This window comes from Myotis yumanensis, unplaced genomic scaffold, assembly GCF_028538775.1.
Source record: "Myotis yumanensis isolate MYYU_CA2020_CCGP unplaced genomic scaffold, mMyoYum1.0.hap1 SCAF_5, whole genome shotgun sequence".
Taxonomy (NCBI): Eukaryota; Metazoa; Chordata; class Mammalia; order Chiroptera; family Vespertilionidae; genus Myotis; species Myotis yumanensis.
In genome coordinates this window covers 90,310,849-90,329,170 of record NW_027223756.1, presented here as the reverse complement: position 1 = coordinate 90,329,170, position 18,322 = coordinate 90,310,849, and the positions used below count along the sequence as shown (strand labels likewise).

Genomic DNA, 18,322 nt, shown 5'->3' with positions numbered 1-18,322 from the left:
TTCAAAGCAGCTTTATGGCATTTCCTCAAGAAAAAGGGACCAGCCTAGGTCAGCCCTCACATGGGCTTGGCCCCTGGCAGCCATAGCCCCACCAACACTTCTAGGAGTTTGACAACTTGAGTCATCACAAGGAAAAATGGGGAAATTAAGGCCCAGCGAGATGACTGCTTGCCAAGATCAGACAAGGCGGGAATGGCCAGGTGCAGGACTCAAATCCTGGGAGGGCCTTAATGTCATTTAATGCCCACTTAACGGTACACACACACACACACACACACACACCTAAGTTAGTCACAGTGGATATTTATTGATTCAGTTCTGACCATTCTTCTCACTTGCATCCTCCCTTCATCCTGGGATGGGGATCCTATGATATAACCTCCTTGCTATAAGGTGGGTCTGTATCTGCTGACCCTTCCCATGGGTTTGGGAGAAAGAGTACCGGGCAAGGTGTGCAACACACAATAGGTGCACAATAATTACTTAAAGGGAGAGGAGGCAGGATAGAGGACAGCAGAGGCACAGTCCTCACGGGAGGAGAGGAGGTTGGGTGGGATTGAGCAGGGGCCTGGCCAGAAGCAGGAGCCTGAGGTGGGCCCCGTGTCCCTTGCAGACAGGAGCAGACTCAACCCGTGCCTTTCTCTCCCGAGACTGTCACCAAGCTGGTAGTGAGAGTCAGACTTGGGGTATATAAGCTTAGGGCAAGTGGGAGCCATGGTGGGTGTGTGAGCAGGGATGAGGTAAGGTCAGATCAGCATGAATGAGACTCCTGCAGGTCTATCTTTTCTATTGGAAATGAGATTTTTATAAATAAATGTAGATTGACCTGAGTTAAAACTTGTAAATAACTTAAAAAAAAAAGACGCCAGGTCTTCAACAAACATTTTATTCCCTGAGGACCCACTCCCCCATCTGTACTCTGCTGCCTGAGGTGCCCCGCCACCGCCCCAATGCCTGGGAGGACCGAGTCCCAGACACCTGTCAGGGCCGGCAGGATTAGGGTTCACCAGTTAGCTTAGATCTCCCTAATCAGAAAGACACTCGGGGCGGGGGGGCAGCCCTGGGCCCCAAGAGCTCAGGGCCACTCGAGGATCTGAACCTCCTCCTTCTCAGGGCACTGGGGTGAGTGTTTGTGTGGCCTTGAGCCCAGTGAAGAACCCGCTGGTCCCAGTACTGTTTCCTGAGTTCTTGGGGATCCCAGGTGTGGGGCCTGGGGCCTGCCGGGTACTCCAGAGCGAGTCTTCACAGCCTGAGACAGACCGCTGCCCCCTCCTCTGGCCACTATTTCCACCACCAGAGCAGTTAATACCACAGGCAGGGAGGGGGCGGTCCCATTCATGGCCTCTCTGACCCCTCCTACCATCTGAGGGTCCAAGGCCCTTCCTCTAGCTGAAAAATGCTTCTCCCTTCAGCTGCATGCGACCTCGGGAATTCCCCATTGGCTGTGAACCATGGCCAGACCTCACTCACGATTACCTGCAATCCACGCATGTGGCCACTATTTAGGGGCCAGTCCATGATCAAGTTGGGGCTGGGATGTGGGACTTTATTTTTATTATTTTTTTATATTTTTTTTAATTGCTTTTAGAGGAAGGGAGAGGAAGAGAGGGGTAGAAACATCAATGACGAGAGAGAATCATTGATTGGCTGCCTCCTGCACACCCCCTACTGGAATTCAGCCTGCAATCCAGGCATGTGCCCTTGACTGGAATCGAACCTGGGACCCTTCAGTCCACAGGCTGACGCTCTATCCACTGAGCCAGACCGGCTAGGGCTGGGATGTGGGACTTGGACTCAAATGGGCTGGAAGCAGCAGCAGCAGCAGCTGGAACCCTGGCCGAAGCGCTGAGAGTCTAGGAAGGATGATGAATCTGGTCTGAGCAGTACTGGGTGAGTTTTGAAGGATGTGTAGGAATTTGCCACAAAGCTATTCACTAAATCAGCCCTGGCCAGTGTGGCTCAGTTAGCTGAGCACTGCCCCGTGCACCAAGAGGTCGCCGGTTTGACTCCTGGTCAGGGCACATGCTGGGTTTCGGGCTCAAGCCCCAGTGGGGGCACGCAGGAGCCAGCTAATCAATGTTTCTCTCTCTCTCCCTCTCCCTTTCTCTCTCTCTCCCTAAAATAAATAAAAGCTTATATGTATAAAAAAAAAAGCAAACAAACAAAATTATTCATTCATCAAACCCTCCCTGGCACTTCCCTATGCCCTAGGAGGACAAAGGTCTCTTCTGGGAAGAAAATGTTCCCCCCTCCTGCGGGGTGGAGACAGGAGCCCAGGGGCCAGGGCCCCGACGCCCCTCAGTAGATCTGCCTGCGCTTGCCACAGGTGAGGTTGGGCTGGCTCAGTGCCTCCCACATGAGCCACATCTCGTACGGCAAGAAGCGGTGCACCAGCAGCAGGTCCCGGTAGAAGCAGGGGTCAAAGGTGGACAGACGGGCCGAGGGGGCCCAGATGCCGGCAGTGCGGATGCCACTGTGCGAGGCGGGCTTCAGGCCCTCGTGCTTTAGGCACATGCCCAGGAAGACATCATCGATGGGGAAGAGGTCTAGCGCGGGGGCCGCCCGGCGCAGGGCCGCCGCCGTGAAGCGGGACAGCAGGAAGCCACCGCCTCCACAGTAGGGCGGGTAGTGCTCCTCCTCTGTCACTATCTTGGGCACATAGTACTTGCTCCAGGAGACCCGGATGGGGCCCACGTACTGGATGAGTTGCCCCACAAAGAGGTGGTGGTCAGGGTTGTGGCCCTGCAGGTAGGAGACCATGTTGTCCGTGTGTGCAAAGACATCATCGTCCCCGTTGAGTATGAAGCTGGCGTTGGTGCACCGAGTCTCCTGCCACTGTAGGAAGAGCACCTGCAGGGGGTGGACAGGGCATGTGGGCTGAAGGGCGGGGACCATCAGCCTCCCCAGGCCATTGAGACCAGGGGAGGATGTGTCCCCCAGTCAACCCAGCCTGGGTTCAAGGCCCCCCCTTCCCCACCCTGTGGGGTGACCTCAACCACCAACTGCTCTTCTCTGTGCCTCAGTTTCTAACTTTCCACTCAGGACCTGCCTGCAGGATTGCGGGGGATCCATGGAGATGATGTTTGTTAAAGCGCCAAGAAAATGGTCACATTTATGTTTATTGCTATTCCTCCCACTCTGCCTGGTCGAGTGCTGCTGTCATATAATTACTTGTGTGGTTGTCATTGAACATCTACCTCCCCTGCCAGACTCTGGGTCCCCCCTGGGTGGGGGCTGTGTCTCCTACCCGGCCATGTTCCGGGCAGCCGTTGTGGGCTCAATGCCTCACGGGGGCTAGATTCATGTCTAAGTTAATGTTTACCATGCCCTTCGGTGTTTTGGGTTAAGATCGTGGCATGTTGAGGGGTTCTGGCGCTCTGCTTACTTTGGCTTCCGTTTCCTCCATCATAACCTTTGCTGCCTGCCAAGTCATGTCCTCAGGGCCTGCCCTGCTTTGAATCCCTAATGCAACCACAAGCGGTACCTGTGGTCTGCAATCCCATTTGCAAATGAGGAAACAGGCTGTCCAGAGACGGTGCCCTGAGCAAGGTCACATAACACAGAAGTAGCTCCTTGAGATCTGAACCCAGACCTGTCTGTACCTACGAGGAGCAGGAACCTGAACTGAATCTCCACCCAGCTTGCTCTACCCCACCCCCAACCTGCTCGACCCTTGGAGCCGCCAACTCCTGCTCTGCATGCGGATTCTCTCTACCTGCCATGGGTTCTTGTCCATCAAAAATGTCTTTATTGCCCGGCCAGAGTGGCTCAGTTGGTTGAGCATTGTCCCAGGCACCCAAAGGTTGCCAGTTCAATTCCTGGTCAGGGCACATACTTGGGTTGTGGGTTTATCCCCGGTTGGGGAGTATACGAAAGGCAACCAATCAATGCTTCTCTCTCTCCCTCCCTCACTTCTTCTCTCGAAGCATGCCCTGGGATGAGGATTTAAAAAAAAAAAAGTCTTTATTGAGTACTCACTGCACAGACTAGACCTCATGGGGAGACAGAACCAGACCAAATAAACAAGAGGCGTTCTGTCCAGTACCCGCGCCCCCCACACCACTGCCAATATTACTTGAGAGCCTGGCACTGGTCCAGGTGCCTAATCTCATCTCATGTAATCCTTACAGCAGCCCTCAGGTGGATTAGTCCGATTAATAGCCCACGTTCCCTGATGAGGAAACTGAGGCACAGAGGGGTGGACCATCATTAAGGGCAACACCGAGCCTGAGTTTAAGCCTGGGTCATCCGGCCCCTAGAGCCAGGCTTGTAACCTCTGGCCCCACCCCCCACCCCCACCCCCGAGAGGAAATGGACTACGGGTGCCATGTAGACAGTAGAGGGGGTAGGGTGGGGGGACGGGTCTGCTGGTCCTCTCGGAGCCCCCGGAGGAGATGCTGGTGACCTGGGCAGGAAGGACAGGGGCCGCCTCGCCAGCCTACCTGCTTGAGCGTGAGGTTGAAGAAGGAGTCGTGGAAGTCCCACTGCAGGATGTCCCCGTGCACCCTGGCCTCCATCGCCAGCAGCTGGTTGACCTTGCGGGCCTCCTTCGGCTCCGGGGCCGTGCCCACCAGGAAGAGACGCCGCAACAGGACGCCGTGCACCTTCCGCTCGCGGCCCCACGTGCGCCGCACCAGCTCGCGGCGCTCGTAATTGCTGGGCGAGGACTTGATGGCCAGCAGCAGGAAGACGGGCTGCGCGCACTTGTTCAGCGGCGCGTCCTGCAGCAGCGGGAAGTCGCGGCAGTGTCTGTGCAGCAGGAAGTCGCGCACGTGCTGCGGCTGCTCCGCGAAGTCCGGCAGCTGGGCCACCGAGGTGTTGGCCCGGCAGGGGGCGGGCGGGGGCCGGGAGGGCAGAGGGGGCCAGGTCACGGCCCCCCGGGTGCCCGGCAGCTCTTCCCGGCGCGCGCGGGGGCACGGGGCCGGCGCCGGTGCTGTGTGCAGACTGAGGAGGAGGAAGAGGAGCGAGAAGGTGCAGAGGACCACGGCCAAGACCGTCTCTGTCCGCAAGGACCGGAAACACCTCATCGTGGTCTCCAGGTTTGGGATTGGTCCAAGGGGAACCCCGGGGCGGCTCCTGGGGAGAATACCATTCACTGACGATCCAGGATGCGCCAAGCACTTTGCCGGAGACGCCTGCGGGCCCCAACACCTGTTGCAGTGAACAGTTGCTCAGGTTAGTAAAATACTGACATTCACCCCATCGAGTCCCCCACACCCCATCTCCTCTAGCACCCCAGGCCAGGTTGACTCTGACAGTTGCCGGGGATTCTGTTTATAAAGAAAGCTGAGGCACAGGAATGCAAGGGGAGCCCGCCACACTCAGCCTGCCCAGAATCCGCCCCTCCATATCCCACCTGGTCCTCACGTCCCTGCCCCGGCATGGCCCGGGAGCCTCCCAGATGCGGGAGGGGTGGTGGGGGCAGAGAACTCCCTTTCTACCAGTTGAGAGCTGCTGGGATCCTTCTTGCTTCCCTTTCACCTGCCCCTCTAGGAAGCTCTGAGCTCTGGGATTCTGATACAACCATTCCATTCTTCTTGACTATATAACGGGCCAATCGAGCAGTGTCTGTTAAATCTGAAAGCCTATCCTATACAATAAAAGCCCAGCAACCATAATGGCGTAACTACCAGAACAGAACGACTGCTCAACCAGTTGCTATGAGGTGCACTGACCACCTCTCGGTCCCTACTCCCCTCTGCCCCCCCACCCCCCCCTCCCCACTCCCCCGCCAGCCCACAGGCTCCGATCGCTGGATGGCGAATGGGGAACCAGGGTGGGTGGTGGTGGGGCGGGAAGGTCAGACCTCTTGGTCCCTCCCCCCGGCCTGCAGGCTCCGATTGATTGCAGGATGGCGAATGAGGAACCACAGGGAACCGGGGTGGGTGGCGGAACTGGGGACTGGTGAGCAGGCGGAAGATGGCCCTGATCGCAGGCTACGCCTAGGGACTCTACCTGTGCACGACTTCGTGTGCTGGGCCTCTAGTTATATAATAAAGTAGGTTTTCCAAACGCATATGTTAAAAAATTAATAGATTTGCCCTAACTGGTTTGGCTCAGTGGATAAAGCGTCGGTCTGTGGACTGAAGGGTCCCAGGTTCGATTCCAGTCAAGGGCATGTACCTTGGTTGCAGGCACATCCCCAGCACGGAGTGTGCAGGAGGCAGCTGATTGATGTTTCTCTTTCATCGATGTTTCTAACTCTCTATCCCTCTCCCTTCCTGTCTGTAAAAAATCAATAAAATATTTAAAAAATTAATAGATTAGTTTACCTGTTTTTACTTATGTAGACATGTTTGTGTAATTAAAATGAAGTATGTGCCCTAGCCAGTTTGGCTCAATGGATAGAGCGTCGGCCTGCAGACTGAAGGGTCCCAGGTTCGATTCAGGCCAAGGGCACATACTTGGGTTGCGGGCTCGATCCCCAGTAGGAGGCATGCAGGAGGCAGCTGACCAATGATTCTCTCTCATCATTGATGTTTCTATCTCTCTCTCCCTCTTCCTTCCTCACTGAAATCAATAAAGAGATATATTTTTAAAAATAAAATTAAGTATGTATGGCCCTGGCCGGTTGCTCAGTGGTTAGAGCAGTGACTGGTGGACCTGAGGGTTGCAGGTTGGATTCCTGGTCAAGGGCATGTGCCTCGGTTGCAGGTTCCCCAGCCCAGATAGGGGCTCATGCTGGAGGCAGCAATTGATGCATGTCGATGTTTCCCTCTCTCTCTCTCTCTCTCTCTCTCTCTCTCTTCTGCCTGCCCCCCTTCCACTTGCTCTGGAAACCAATGGAAAAAATATCCTCAGGTGAGGATTTAAAAAAAAAAGAAGTATGTATGAAAGTTTAATTTCACAGGAAGGTTTTTAATATGTATTGCTGTAACTTTAAATTTATACTAAATAGGTGTCGTAGATGCGTACACTCACCAGTCACTGTAAGTAAACAAAAGTGCACGTGGGAAACTGAGCCAGTCGGCATTAAAACTGCTGCAGAAAGTCGTTCATGCACAAAAGAACCCATTACCGCGCAACGTGATCCTAGTCACGCCTGGGACATTGTTTCAGAGCGGTGGCTCTTGGATTTAAATGTGTAGACGGCCCTGGCCGGTTTGCTCTGTGGCTGGAGCAGCCAACTGCAGACCAAAGGGTCTGGGGTTCGATTCCTGGTCAAGAGTATGTACTTGGTTGCAGGTTCCCCAGCCCCGGTAGGGGCACATGCAGAAGGCAACCATTCGATGTGTCTCTCACATTGATGTTTTTCTCTGACTCTCTCTCCCCTCCTCCTCCCTCCCTTCTACTCTTTCTAGAAATCAGTGAAAAAAATATCCTCGAGTGAGGATTAAAACATTCATTGAAGTCAATATTTATTGTGTCTGTACTCTGCCTCCAGGGAGCTGGGCACACATGGTGAACAGGTACAAAGGACCTACAAGTCTCTGCCGCTATGGAACCAATACTCTCAAGGGGGACAAACACTGAATGAAAAACCTTGATGAAATGATACAAGGTGCCCTAGCCGGCTTGGCTCAGTGGATAGAGCGTCAGCCTGCGGACTGAAGGGTCGTGGGTTTGATTCCAGTCAAGGGCACATGCCTCGGTTGCAGGCTCCATCCCCAGTAGGGAGCGTGCAGGAGGCAGCCGATCAATGAGTCTCTCTCATCATTCATGTTTCTATCTCTCTCTTCCTCTCTGAAATCAATAAAAATGTATTAAAAAAAAAAAAAAAGAAGAAATGAGACAAGGCAACAAGAGGCAAGGGAGAAAATGGGGTCTGGCGGCAGGTCTGGATTTTGAGGGCTGGATGACATTGAAGCTGGGTTGTGAGCGTGTGGAGGAGCCAGCAGGACTGCGGTTTGGGGGAAGGTGCCCCAGGGGAGGGAACAACAGGTGCAAAGGCCCTGAGGTGGGAACCAGCTGGAGAGCCTGCCTGCAGGGGGCACAGAGCCTGTCTTGTTGCCGTGGCATCCCTGGAGCGGCTGCCAGTTCCCCGGGGTTCAGCTTCTGGCAGGCAGACTTGGGAGACCCAAAAGGCAAACCGTCTGGGGATGAGACTGTGAACTGATGAATGTGACACAAGAATGAACTGAATCCCTACAAGGACCTCTTCCCGCGCTGAAGAGTGGCCCGCGTCCAGGTAGGCGATGACCAAGGAGCCCTCTGGGCAGACGGGCAGATCTCTGAGCTCCAAGGATGGGGAAGTGTGGGGCGAGGTTACGGTGTTTGGCCAGGTTCAAGCCTCGGACTAATGAAAGGACGGGGTCCTCTCATTGCCACGTGCAAGTCCCAGCTGGAGGGCAGGGCCCTCCCAGCACAATCATAGCCAACGGCTGTGGTTGTAAGCTTGAACCTATGGTCCAAACACGTAGCCCACGTGCCTTGTGATAGAGTTCAGGTGCATGTAGTTAAGTGAGGTTGGAGCTCACCAGAATGCTGTAAACAACGTGATCACGCCCCTACTTTGCCTCGTGGCATCTGCTATAAAATAAAGACACGGCTTGTGGGGGCTGTCGTTGTCTCCTCATCAGGGAGGCAGCGTCCCACCGAGACCCAGCTTTTATTCTCTTGTCTGTCTTTCCTTAATCCTTTCACCCCCCCCCCCCCCCCCCCGCCCCCGACTCGGGATCACCCTTGGCTGTGCCGGCGTGGCACAGGGAAGACCTCAGGAGCTACAGCAGAAAGACGGAGCCACCAAATAGTAAGTCAGACGAGAGATGCCACAGCATCTCCTGCCACAGGGGTGCTGGAGACCCCAAAGGCTGGGAGACAAGGACGCACCTAAAAACCCTCCTCCCAAGCCATTGGAGGAGAGTTTGCCCTCAGGGACGCGTGGCAAAGTCTGCAGACATTTTTTGTTATCATGGCGTGGGTGGGGTGGGGTGGGGTGGCGGTGTGGGAGGCCAGGGGTGCCGCTTCACATTATGCGGCCCTGCTACATAAAAGCCCCAAATGTCAACATTGGCAGCATTGAGAAACCCTGGTCTAAACCAACAGAAACCAGAATGGAGAACTCAAGATGAAGGATGGTCAGAAAAGGAGAATTAGGGAGTGAGCAAAGAATCTTTTCTTAAAAAATATATTTCTTTATTGATTTAAGAGAGGAAGGGAGAGGGATGAAGAGATAGAAACATCAATGATGAGAGAGAATCATTGATTGGCTGCCTTCTGCACGGCCCCTACTGGGGATCAAGCCTGCAATCCGGGCATGTGCCCTTGGCCGGAATCGAACCCAGTACCTTTCAGTCCACAGTCCGATGCTCTATCCACTGAGCCAAACCGGCTAGGGCTGAGCAAAGAGTCTTAATATAGGTTTATATAAATTCACCATATGGACTATTTATGAGATTTACTACTGCTTATTTATATATTATTTATATGTTTATTAAACATGTATTCAATAAAAAAAATCAAACCTAAATGGCCAAGGATCAGTTCACTGGGAGTGCATTCTGTAAGTTCTAAACAAGGGCTCCAAAGCAAAGGAAGACACCTCTGCAAATACAAATAGTTACAACTCAGCCAAACCTGAGGGCTGGGGAGGGGAAAAGCCTGAGAGGAGGTAGCACAATTACGTATATAATGGCTCGTATGACGGGGATCAGAGAGTTAGGGCAAAATAGAACCTCAATTATTTCCATTAATGCCTGTTCCTTTCCTTGCATTCTTTTTTTTTCTTTTTTATTTGTCAGAACTCTTTGCATATGGAACACCCTTTGTTGGCTGTCTGCATTCTCAACTTTTTCTCACCTTGTCTGTCTATCCTTTCTCTAAACGGAGGGATCCCAGGGCGATTCCACCCTGCAGGCCCCCATGAGGTTCCTGATGGAGTGAAGAACTCGTCAGAGGCTGGCTTCTCCTCTCCCCTGCACTAGACCTCCATTAATGCACCCAAGATCTGCTTCCCTTTCCATCCACCAAGGGCCTCTGCTAACTCATGGTCTCTTAAAACCTCAATCAGGAAATGACGCCAACCTCACGATATCGCACAGCTAGGTTGGCTTGAGAAAGAACCCCGGGGCCTCCCTTTTGGGAGGCCTGAGAGTGCTGACGATTCACTGGCCCAGGTGCCCCTGTGGGCTGTGCCCAGGTAGTCACTAACCTGTCCTCAAGGCCTTCACTGTCTGAAGGGGCTGGGGCCCCACACCTGCCGTGGGAGACCTTGAGATTCGAGGCTTGGCTTTGCAAGGAAGGAATGACTCTTGGTAGCAACTCTAGGGCCACAAGAAGCTCTTCTCGGGCTTGGGTTCGAGTCCCCGATCCCCACCCAAGATCCTGCTGTCCATCCTCTCCAGGTCTCATTGTAAAACAGAACAACTAGCCTGGTTGAAGACCAAATAGCTGTTTAGTCTGAAGTTCACAGGGTCTGAACAACTCTGGGGGAGCCTTCACCCCACTTTATAAATGGGGAAATGGACTCAGGGGTTGTCCCAAGTGCTTGCTTCACATTACCACAGAAACGACCCATTTTGTCTGCAGGTACTTCAGCCCTAACGGTCTCAGCAGCTCTTATCCCAAAACACACACATGAAAATCATTCATTTATTTAACAAATAGGATCTGAGGAACCCAAGAAGCCTCAACCCTGAGCCTGGCCCCTTGGAAACCCTTACTTTAGGGGAGATAAATCCAGACACCGGTGGGATCAGGGCTGGGCCAGAAGAAGGTACCAGGATACTGAAGCTGAGGCTTTGAAGGATGAATAGGAGTTCACTAAGGGCATGGAAAATAAGACATATTCAAGGAATTGCAAACAGTATATTTTGCTGACAAGTAGAATTTGGAGAAGGGGTGATTTCTGAGGCTAGGGGATGTGTGGCCAGACCCTGTAAAGACCTTGAATGCCATGCTGAGAAGTGGGACTGTCTCCTGGGGGGCAGGGGGGCGGGCCATGGAGGGTGTATGAGCAGGGAGCAGAAAAGTAAGATTTAGATTCGTTGTTGTGTGCTGCCTCTTTGCCCCGAGCTGACCTCGGCAAGTTGCTTCGCCTTGGGAGTCTGTTTCCCCATGAGGATGTGGGAGAGCTGAGACACCTGTCACTTTCAATTGTGCATCAAAGGGCGTGGCTGAGACAGGCCATCCTGCTCTGGGCTGATTGCCCTCAGTGCCCTGGTAGGATTTCACCAGAACCCACTTCCTCCAACAAAATAGCCATGTGTTTCCATTGGCCAAGAACCTCTTGGGCTGCTTCTGCCAGGTGTGGGTGCTCTCGGGCACCCGCCTCCCCTGTTATCTCCCCACCACCAGGAACTCAGCCGCCTCTCATTTGGTCCAGCCACACTAACCTCTTCACGGTTCCTCAACCGCCCAGGCCCAGCCCTTTGCACTGCGATTCCTGGGAAGCCCTGCCCTCCTGCCCTTGGTCTTCGCACTCAGCCCAGTCACTTCCTGGGAAGCTGACCCTCCCAGCTAACATACCATGCTCTGGCTTTGCGTCTCTCTGCAGCTCTCGCCACTGTTGGACAGATCTACCCACTTCTCTCCTGTCCATCTCCCCAACCAGCCTGGACCCCAGAGGTGGGCCAGGGGTCTTATGCCAACAGCTGTGCCCCCACTTGCTGCTCACTGGTGTTTGTTGCCAGAGGTAAGGATATAATGACCCACATGCTAGCCATTTAGTGCTTCACTTCAGCCTCGTTCCTCCGAAGGTGACAGCTGCCATGGCGGGTGGGGGTGGGGTGGCCTTGAAGAATGCATTGGATTCAGGGGGCAGGACCGAGAGGCACTGAATATTCCCCACTCTAAATATTCCTCATGTGCCAACGGGCCCCACATTCACAACACTGAAATATTCAGGAAGTTTTTAATGAGCAAGACGTGCTGATTGTTAGGGAAGGGCTGAATATTAATGACTCGCTAAATATGCAGGAGGCACCCAGTATTTACAATACATGACACAGTTGTAAAGCAACGATTAATAGCTGCCAGGCACATTCATGATGCACCAAGAAGTATTAATACTGTCACAATGAATAGGAACAAGCCACTGAACAGCCCCGAGGCACCAATATAGACAGTCACTAAATATTCATGACTCATTGTATTATACACAGTACTAAATATTAATGAATTGTTGAATATTAATCACACACTAGGCATATGGAAAGGACTGACCACTCAGCAGCATTAGGGTCCCTATTTTTTTTTAAAATATATTTTATTGATTTTTTACAGAGCGGAAGGGAGAGAGATAGATAGTAAGAAACATTGATGGGAGAGAAACATCGATCAGCTGCCTCCTGCACATCTCCCACTGGGGATGTGCCCGCAACCCAGGTACATGCCCTTGACCGGAATCGAACCTGGGTCCTTTCAGTCCGCAGGCCGACGCTCTATCCACTGAGCCAAATCGGTTTCGGCTAGCGTCCCTATTGGTGACAGTGCCCTGGCCACACATCTGTCTTAACCCTCAGAAAACAGCCAAGGCCTGGGAAGGCTTCAAGCATGTGTGGCTCCAGGCAACTCTGTCCTCACCTTGTTCTTTCTTACTTTTGTCAACCTCACCCAAGGGTATTTTTCCATTGATTCCTAGAGAGTGGAAGGGAGAGGGAGAGCCAGAGAGAAACATCAGTGTGAGAGAGACACATCAATTCGTTGCCTCTTGCACACGCCCCAACCAGGGCCCAGGATCGAGACTGCAACTGAGGTACGTGCCTTTGACTGGAATCGAACCCGGGACCCTCCAGTCCAAAGGCCTACGCTCTATCCACTGAGCCAAACCAGCTAGGGCTCCTCACCTTGTCATTGTCACTGTCATGGGGGAGGCCAGAAAGGCAGGGAGGCTAAGATACATGGGGTGTGTGGAAAGACACCAGGTGGCAAGGACCCCAGTGCTCACACCCTCGGGGCCTGGCCCTGCTCCCTCCGCACCCTGTGCTATTCAAGACCATGGGGACCTGCCTGACACTGACTTGGAGGCCTCAGGGTGACCCCAACCAGACGCTCCCACTTTCCAGATGAGGAAACGAAGGCTTGGAGGTGAGTGTTGGGTCCCTCTCCAGGCCCATCAGACACATGCTCGCCCCCCTCCCCAACCTCACTCCAGCTCCAGGGACCCACAGGCCTGAGTGCCTCCAGCTTCCAAACCAGGAAAACAACAGCTCATGCCCTCCTTGTCCAGCAGCTGGTGCCCTTGAAGCAGCCTGGTGCCCCTGGGGAAGGACATCCTGGTACCCCAGGGCTTTGGAATCCTTGCCTGCAAAGTTGGAGGGTGTCAGCTGCCAACTCACAATTAGCCCCCAACAGGTGCTCAGTATCAGCCTCACTGTGGTGGTCATTGGTCCTGCACGTTCACCAACAGTCCCCTGGGGTTCGGATAGGGGCATGGGACGTTTCTGGGCTGCTGAAAGGGGAGGTGAAGGGTGGGGGTGACAGAAGCATCTGGAAGAACCCTACTTGTGTGCCCAATGACCTATGTCCTGGGACAGGCTGGAGGCCAAGCAGTGGCCTTTACTCTGTCATTCGCTTATGAAGTGGCAACAATGACAATATCACCATCAGCCACCACGATCACGTGTACACTCATGACGCCTCTGAGCATCTGGTCCGAGCCATGCCCTGGTCTAGGTTCTGGGCACGCAGACCACTTGACAGAGACATGCTGAGCTCACGGGGCTGATGTGCTAATGGGGGCAGCGAGGCCGTGAACAAGACCATTTTCTGGGGACTCAAGAATGAGAATCGGGGCACTTGCAGGGGAGGGTTTAACCCCTTGCCTGTGGATGAGTCCCTGTGGCTCTCACTGAGCCATCTACGGGGCCCCTAGGTTCCAGTTCCCAGGGAGTGAACTGGGCACAGAGAGGGCGCCCACCTACCAGAGCTCACACAGCCAACCGAGGCCAAGGGGTTGGTGGGATTTGGACTCTGGCCTGCGGATCTGAGGGTGACCCCTCACCATTTTTTTACCGGCTTGGCCTCTAGTGGTGATGGGCTGGTCCCTATTCACAAGGAGCATGAGTGGCTTTTGTAAGCAGAAAAGAAAAAAAGAAAGAAGAAATAAAACACCAGTAAAAATAATTCTTCTTAAAAAAAAAAAAAAAATATATATATATATATATATATATATATATATATATATATTTCAGAGAGGAAGGGGGAGAGAGAGAGAAACATCAAGGATGAGAAAGAATCATGTGCCCCCGACCGGAATCGAACCCGGGACCCCTCAGTCCCCAGGCCAATGTTCCATCCACTGAGCCAAACCAGCCAGGGCAAGGTCATTCTTTAGAAAGGTGTGTAATGCAGATTCTGCTTTAGTAAAACCATGTGTGCAGGTGGATTTACGCAAACATGCACTTCCACACTGATGAACACCTGGGTGACGAAGAAGGGTGGCACGCACCCTTTAGACCTTCGCATTCTCCGCTTCTCGTCCCAAGGCTAACACAGTGACTCACTGACTGAGCTGGTCCTCCCCTATAGCAAACCAGCCTTCCTGGGAGGAGTCCAGGAAGGAATCTGAGGCTCCTGATTAAGTGCCAGCCCTGCCCCGGCTGAGCCTCAACGGGCATCTCTGGGCCGATTTCCCAGTTGGGGAAACTGAGGCCTCCTGGTGCCTTCCTGTGGGAACCTCCTGAAGGACCCCCACGCCTTCGTGCTGGTCAGGACCCTCCTCTAAGCTAGGCCTGTGCTTAGAGCCCTGCAATCTTCACATTATTCTGTGTCACCCAGAGATCAATGTCAGGAATGAGAACACAATGAGCAGTGCAGTCAGGATTAGAGGTGACACACCAGGTCCTGCGTGCGGCCTCCAGGTGCTCATACATGCGCACACCTACACTGAAAGGGAAGGCCGAGGTGGCCTCGATTCTACGGACAGGGAAACTGAGGCCAGAGAGGTCAAAGAACTCATTCAAGAAAGGTCAATCCTGCCTTTAACCACCACCTGATGGGACCTCCTTTAGTCTGCTATGTTGGTGGTGAGCTCCTCATCACGGGGAGCAATCAAGCCCAGCCAGACTCCCATCAGGAGGGATGACAACGGGCATCCTTCCTGGTTCACAGGGGGGGGAGGAGAGGGGCCATGTTGCTCGCTGCTCCAATCTGGACCTTAGATGCAGTGGCAGGAAGTCACCCAGTGGCATTTTACCTCTTGGGGCCAAACTGGCTTGTCTGGATTCCCCGCGTCTGCCCTGGAGCAGATCACCTCTGAGGCCCCTTCTTGGTTTCCCCACACTCTTGGGGTCATCACACACTTGGGATAAGAGGGAGGAAGAACAGGTGCCAGGCTGGCCTGGCTAAATATTAGCCACTTATCGAGGCCAGACTGGAGCCTAATCATTGTCTGACACAGGCCGCACCTGTCCCTATGACCTCCTCAGCCATGTCTGGTGTGGCAGCAGCCTCCACGCCTTGGAAGCTCAAAGGGCAGTGGGAGGAAATGGTGGTCCCAGGGCTGGCTCCAAACCTGACCAGCTCCCCCTGGACCCTGAACCCCAGATCTGGGCCACAGGAAGCCCTGGACTGGGGAGGGTGGAGGACCCTCAGTTTACCCACCTGGAAAGTGGCCATGGAAAAAAAGCCTAATCCCGAGGAAAAGTTGGTTGGGAACTAGCTAATGCTGTAATTGTGATTATACTAATAATAGTTATTATTCCGATAGTGATGGTGATGGTTGAAGTTCCCGGGCTCCCACGTGATAACCATAGGGCTCACTGACTGATTTCCCCTTCACCACTTTCACCCGCACCATGAGCTCCGCTTGACCTCCTAGAGCAGTGATGGCGAACCTTTTGAGCTCGGTGTGTCAGCATTTTGAAAAACCCTAACTTAACTCTGGTGCCGTGTCACATAGAGAAATTTTTAAAAAATATATATTTTATTGATCTTTTACAGAGAGGAAGGGAGAGGGATAGAGAAATAGAAACATCGATGAGAGAGAAACATCGATTAGCTGCCTCCTGCACACCTCCTACTGGGGATGTGCCCGCAACCAAGGTACATGCCCTTGACCGGAATCGAACCCGGGACCCTTCAGTCCGCAGGCCGACACTCTATCCACTGAGCCAAACCGGTCAGGGCTAGAGAAATTTTTTGATATTTGCAACCATAGTAAAACAAAGACTTATATTTTTGATATTTATTTTATATATTTAAATGCCATTTAACAAAGAAAAATCAACCAAAAAAATGAGTTCATAGGTTCGCCATCACTGTCCTAGGGAAAGTGAAACTCAGAGACCTAAGGTCACTCACTTGAGGCCCCCCATGGCCAGAAGTACCCTAATCATACAGCCTCTGCCTGCTGAACACCTTGGACATCCTCCTGGGAGCTGGGCCATTGTCCTGCCTCACAGAGGAGAAACCGAGTCACGTCAAGAGCCAGCAGCAACCTGCTCAAACCACAGGGGAGGCACTGGCCGAGCAGAGATCTGAACCCCAGGGGAAGTCGTGGCTGGGGCCCTCAGGTCTCAATGTGCCCAGTGCCTGGCATGGCGGGGGCCATGGACGAGGCTGGGGTGGCAGCAATTCCTTCAGTGGGGCCTTGACTTACGAGTTTAATTCGTTCTGAGACCGAGCTCGTTAAGGAGCTCCTTAACTCAAATTACTCTATCAACTCAATGCAAAAAATCCGCGGAGAGACAGCTGGTATCTCACAAAACTCGTTAGTCGGGACACTCCTAAGTCAAGGCCCCACTGTAAGCCCCACCTGGGCCCCAGGTGCTCTTCCTGCCCAAACCCTCCCAACCAGTGCCCCTAACGATGTCCACAATGAGACAACAGTAACAGTACCGGCCAGAGCCCTCCACTCCTCCTTCAGGTCCCCCCGATCCTGGGAGGAGGGCAGGTGGGGGCAGGGGTCCGGGCCACCTCGCTTGTCCACCGGGAGGGACGGTGCAGGGCTCGGGGATGCCAGAGACCCAGGTGGCCTCGGCCTCCCCTCTCCGCTGGCGTGGGGGAGACTTCCTGCCCAGCCCCGCTGGGTGCGCCTTGGAGAAGCCGGGGTTCGTAGGGATGAGTGAGGACCACGGGGAGTGGGAGGGGTGTGAGACGGGGTAAGGGGGTGGGCTCCGGGATCTCCTCGCAGGTCCACAGTCAATGCGCGCGGAGATCTGACCCCAGGCACCTGCCCGAGGTCCTCTAGTGTCCCACTTCCTCCCTCCACCCCGGGGGCTCCACCCCGGGGAACCCCGACACTCACCCCCAGACACGGACCGGCCTCCGACCGCTGCTCCTCTTCGCTGGCGATGAGGAGGACGAGCTCCACCTGGGCGTGAGCCCGGATGCCTGGCGCCTCCCCGTCTCCCTCCGGGCCTCGCCTCCCGCCCGCACATCCCTCCCGGCACCCGCACCCTCAGCTGGGCCGAGTTTCCTGGTGGCCCAGTCGAGATCGCCCCGCCGGCTCCTCCTCCTTCCCTCCCCGGCCCCGCCCCTTCCCCTCTGCGGCCGCTGTTTCCCGCGCCGGCCTTCTCCTGGCCTCGCGGTCCTCCAAGGCTCACGGTGCTCCTGGAGTCCAACCCACAGACGGGTAGTGAGCTCCCCGCCGCTGGTGGTGTGCAAGCCGCGCCTTGTCAGTCCCGGGCCCAGGGCCCGCCCAGCGCTGGTCCAACGTGTGTCCAGTGAAGAGAGGATTGAAAGGGGGCAGGAGGCAGTTTGAACTGAAGCACAGTGGTCTCTCCTTTGGGAAAACGGATGTTTAAAACCGCTGTTTGAACTACTCTGTTATTTTTATTTTTTTTTTAAATATTTTTATTGATTTCAGAGAGGAAGGGAGGGATAGAAACATCAATGATGAGAGCGAATCATTGATGGGCTGCCTCCTGCAGGTTGGACCAAGCCCGCAACCCAGGCATGTGCCCTTGACCGGAATCAAACCTGGGACCCTTCAGTCCGCAGGCTGATGCTCTATCCACCGAGCCAAACTGGCCAGGGCTACTCTGTTATTTTTTTATAATCTCTTATTCTATAAAATATAACTTTGTTTTTTAGCTCGAATAATAGAAAAGATAAACTGAACTGTCTGACCTTGCAAGCCAGCCATCTAAAGGGGCTGATACACTGATACTGATAGTAATTCACATATTCCGCCACGTGTTTGTTCATCCAAGGTTACAGGTGTCTGTATAGATATGACAGGTGTTTGATCAGCTATAATATGTACTCAAAGTTACAAGGTGTCTGTGTAGATATGACAGGTGTTTGATTAGCTATAATATGTACTCAAAGTTACAAGGTGTCTGTGTAGATATGACAGGTGTTTGATTAGCTATAGTATGTACTCAAGGTTACAAGCTGTCTTACACAAAGAACGAGGAGGATATAAAAAAGGAAATACTCCCTCCTGTGTTTGCTCATGATTTGACAGAGGTAATTGTTAGGTCGACAGGGGGTCCAG

The 18,322-nt window shown here is 53.6% G+C and overlaps 1 protein-coding gene across 1 annotated transcript; it reads right to left on the bottom strand.

Moving 5' to 3' along the window:
• Position 1: 1 nt before the first annotated feature.
• On the bottom strand, positions 2–17,262 carry B3GNT3 (UDP-GlcNAc:betaGal beta-1,3-N-acetylglucosaminyltransferase 3). Its single transcript, XM_070416396.1, has 3 exons — positions 17,129–17,262; positions 4,443–5,151; positions 2–2,850 (listed from the first exon to the last, which is right to left on the bottom strand). Exons 2-3 carry the CDS (start codon positions 5,025–5,027, stop codon positions 2,299–2,301), a joined length of 1,137 nt encoding a protein of 378 aa, XP_070272497.1. The 5' UTR covers positions 5,028–5,151; positions 17,129–17,262; the 3' UTR covers positions 2–2,298.
• Positions 17,263–18,322: the final 1,060 nt, after the last annotated feature.

Coding starts and splice junctions, on each gene's coding strand:
- B3GNT3 (XM_070416396.1), bottom strand. CDS start 5,027: ATGAGGTGTTTCCGGTCCTTGCGGACAGAGACGGTCTTGGCCGTGGTC. Junction 2,851..4,442: donor TCAACCTCACGCTCAAGCAG/GTAGGCTGGCGA, acceptor CACCCCCTGCAG/GTGCTCTTCCTACAGTGGCA.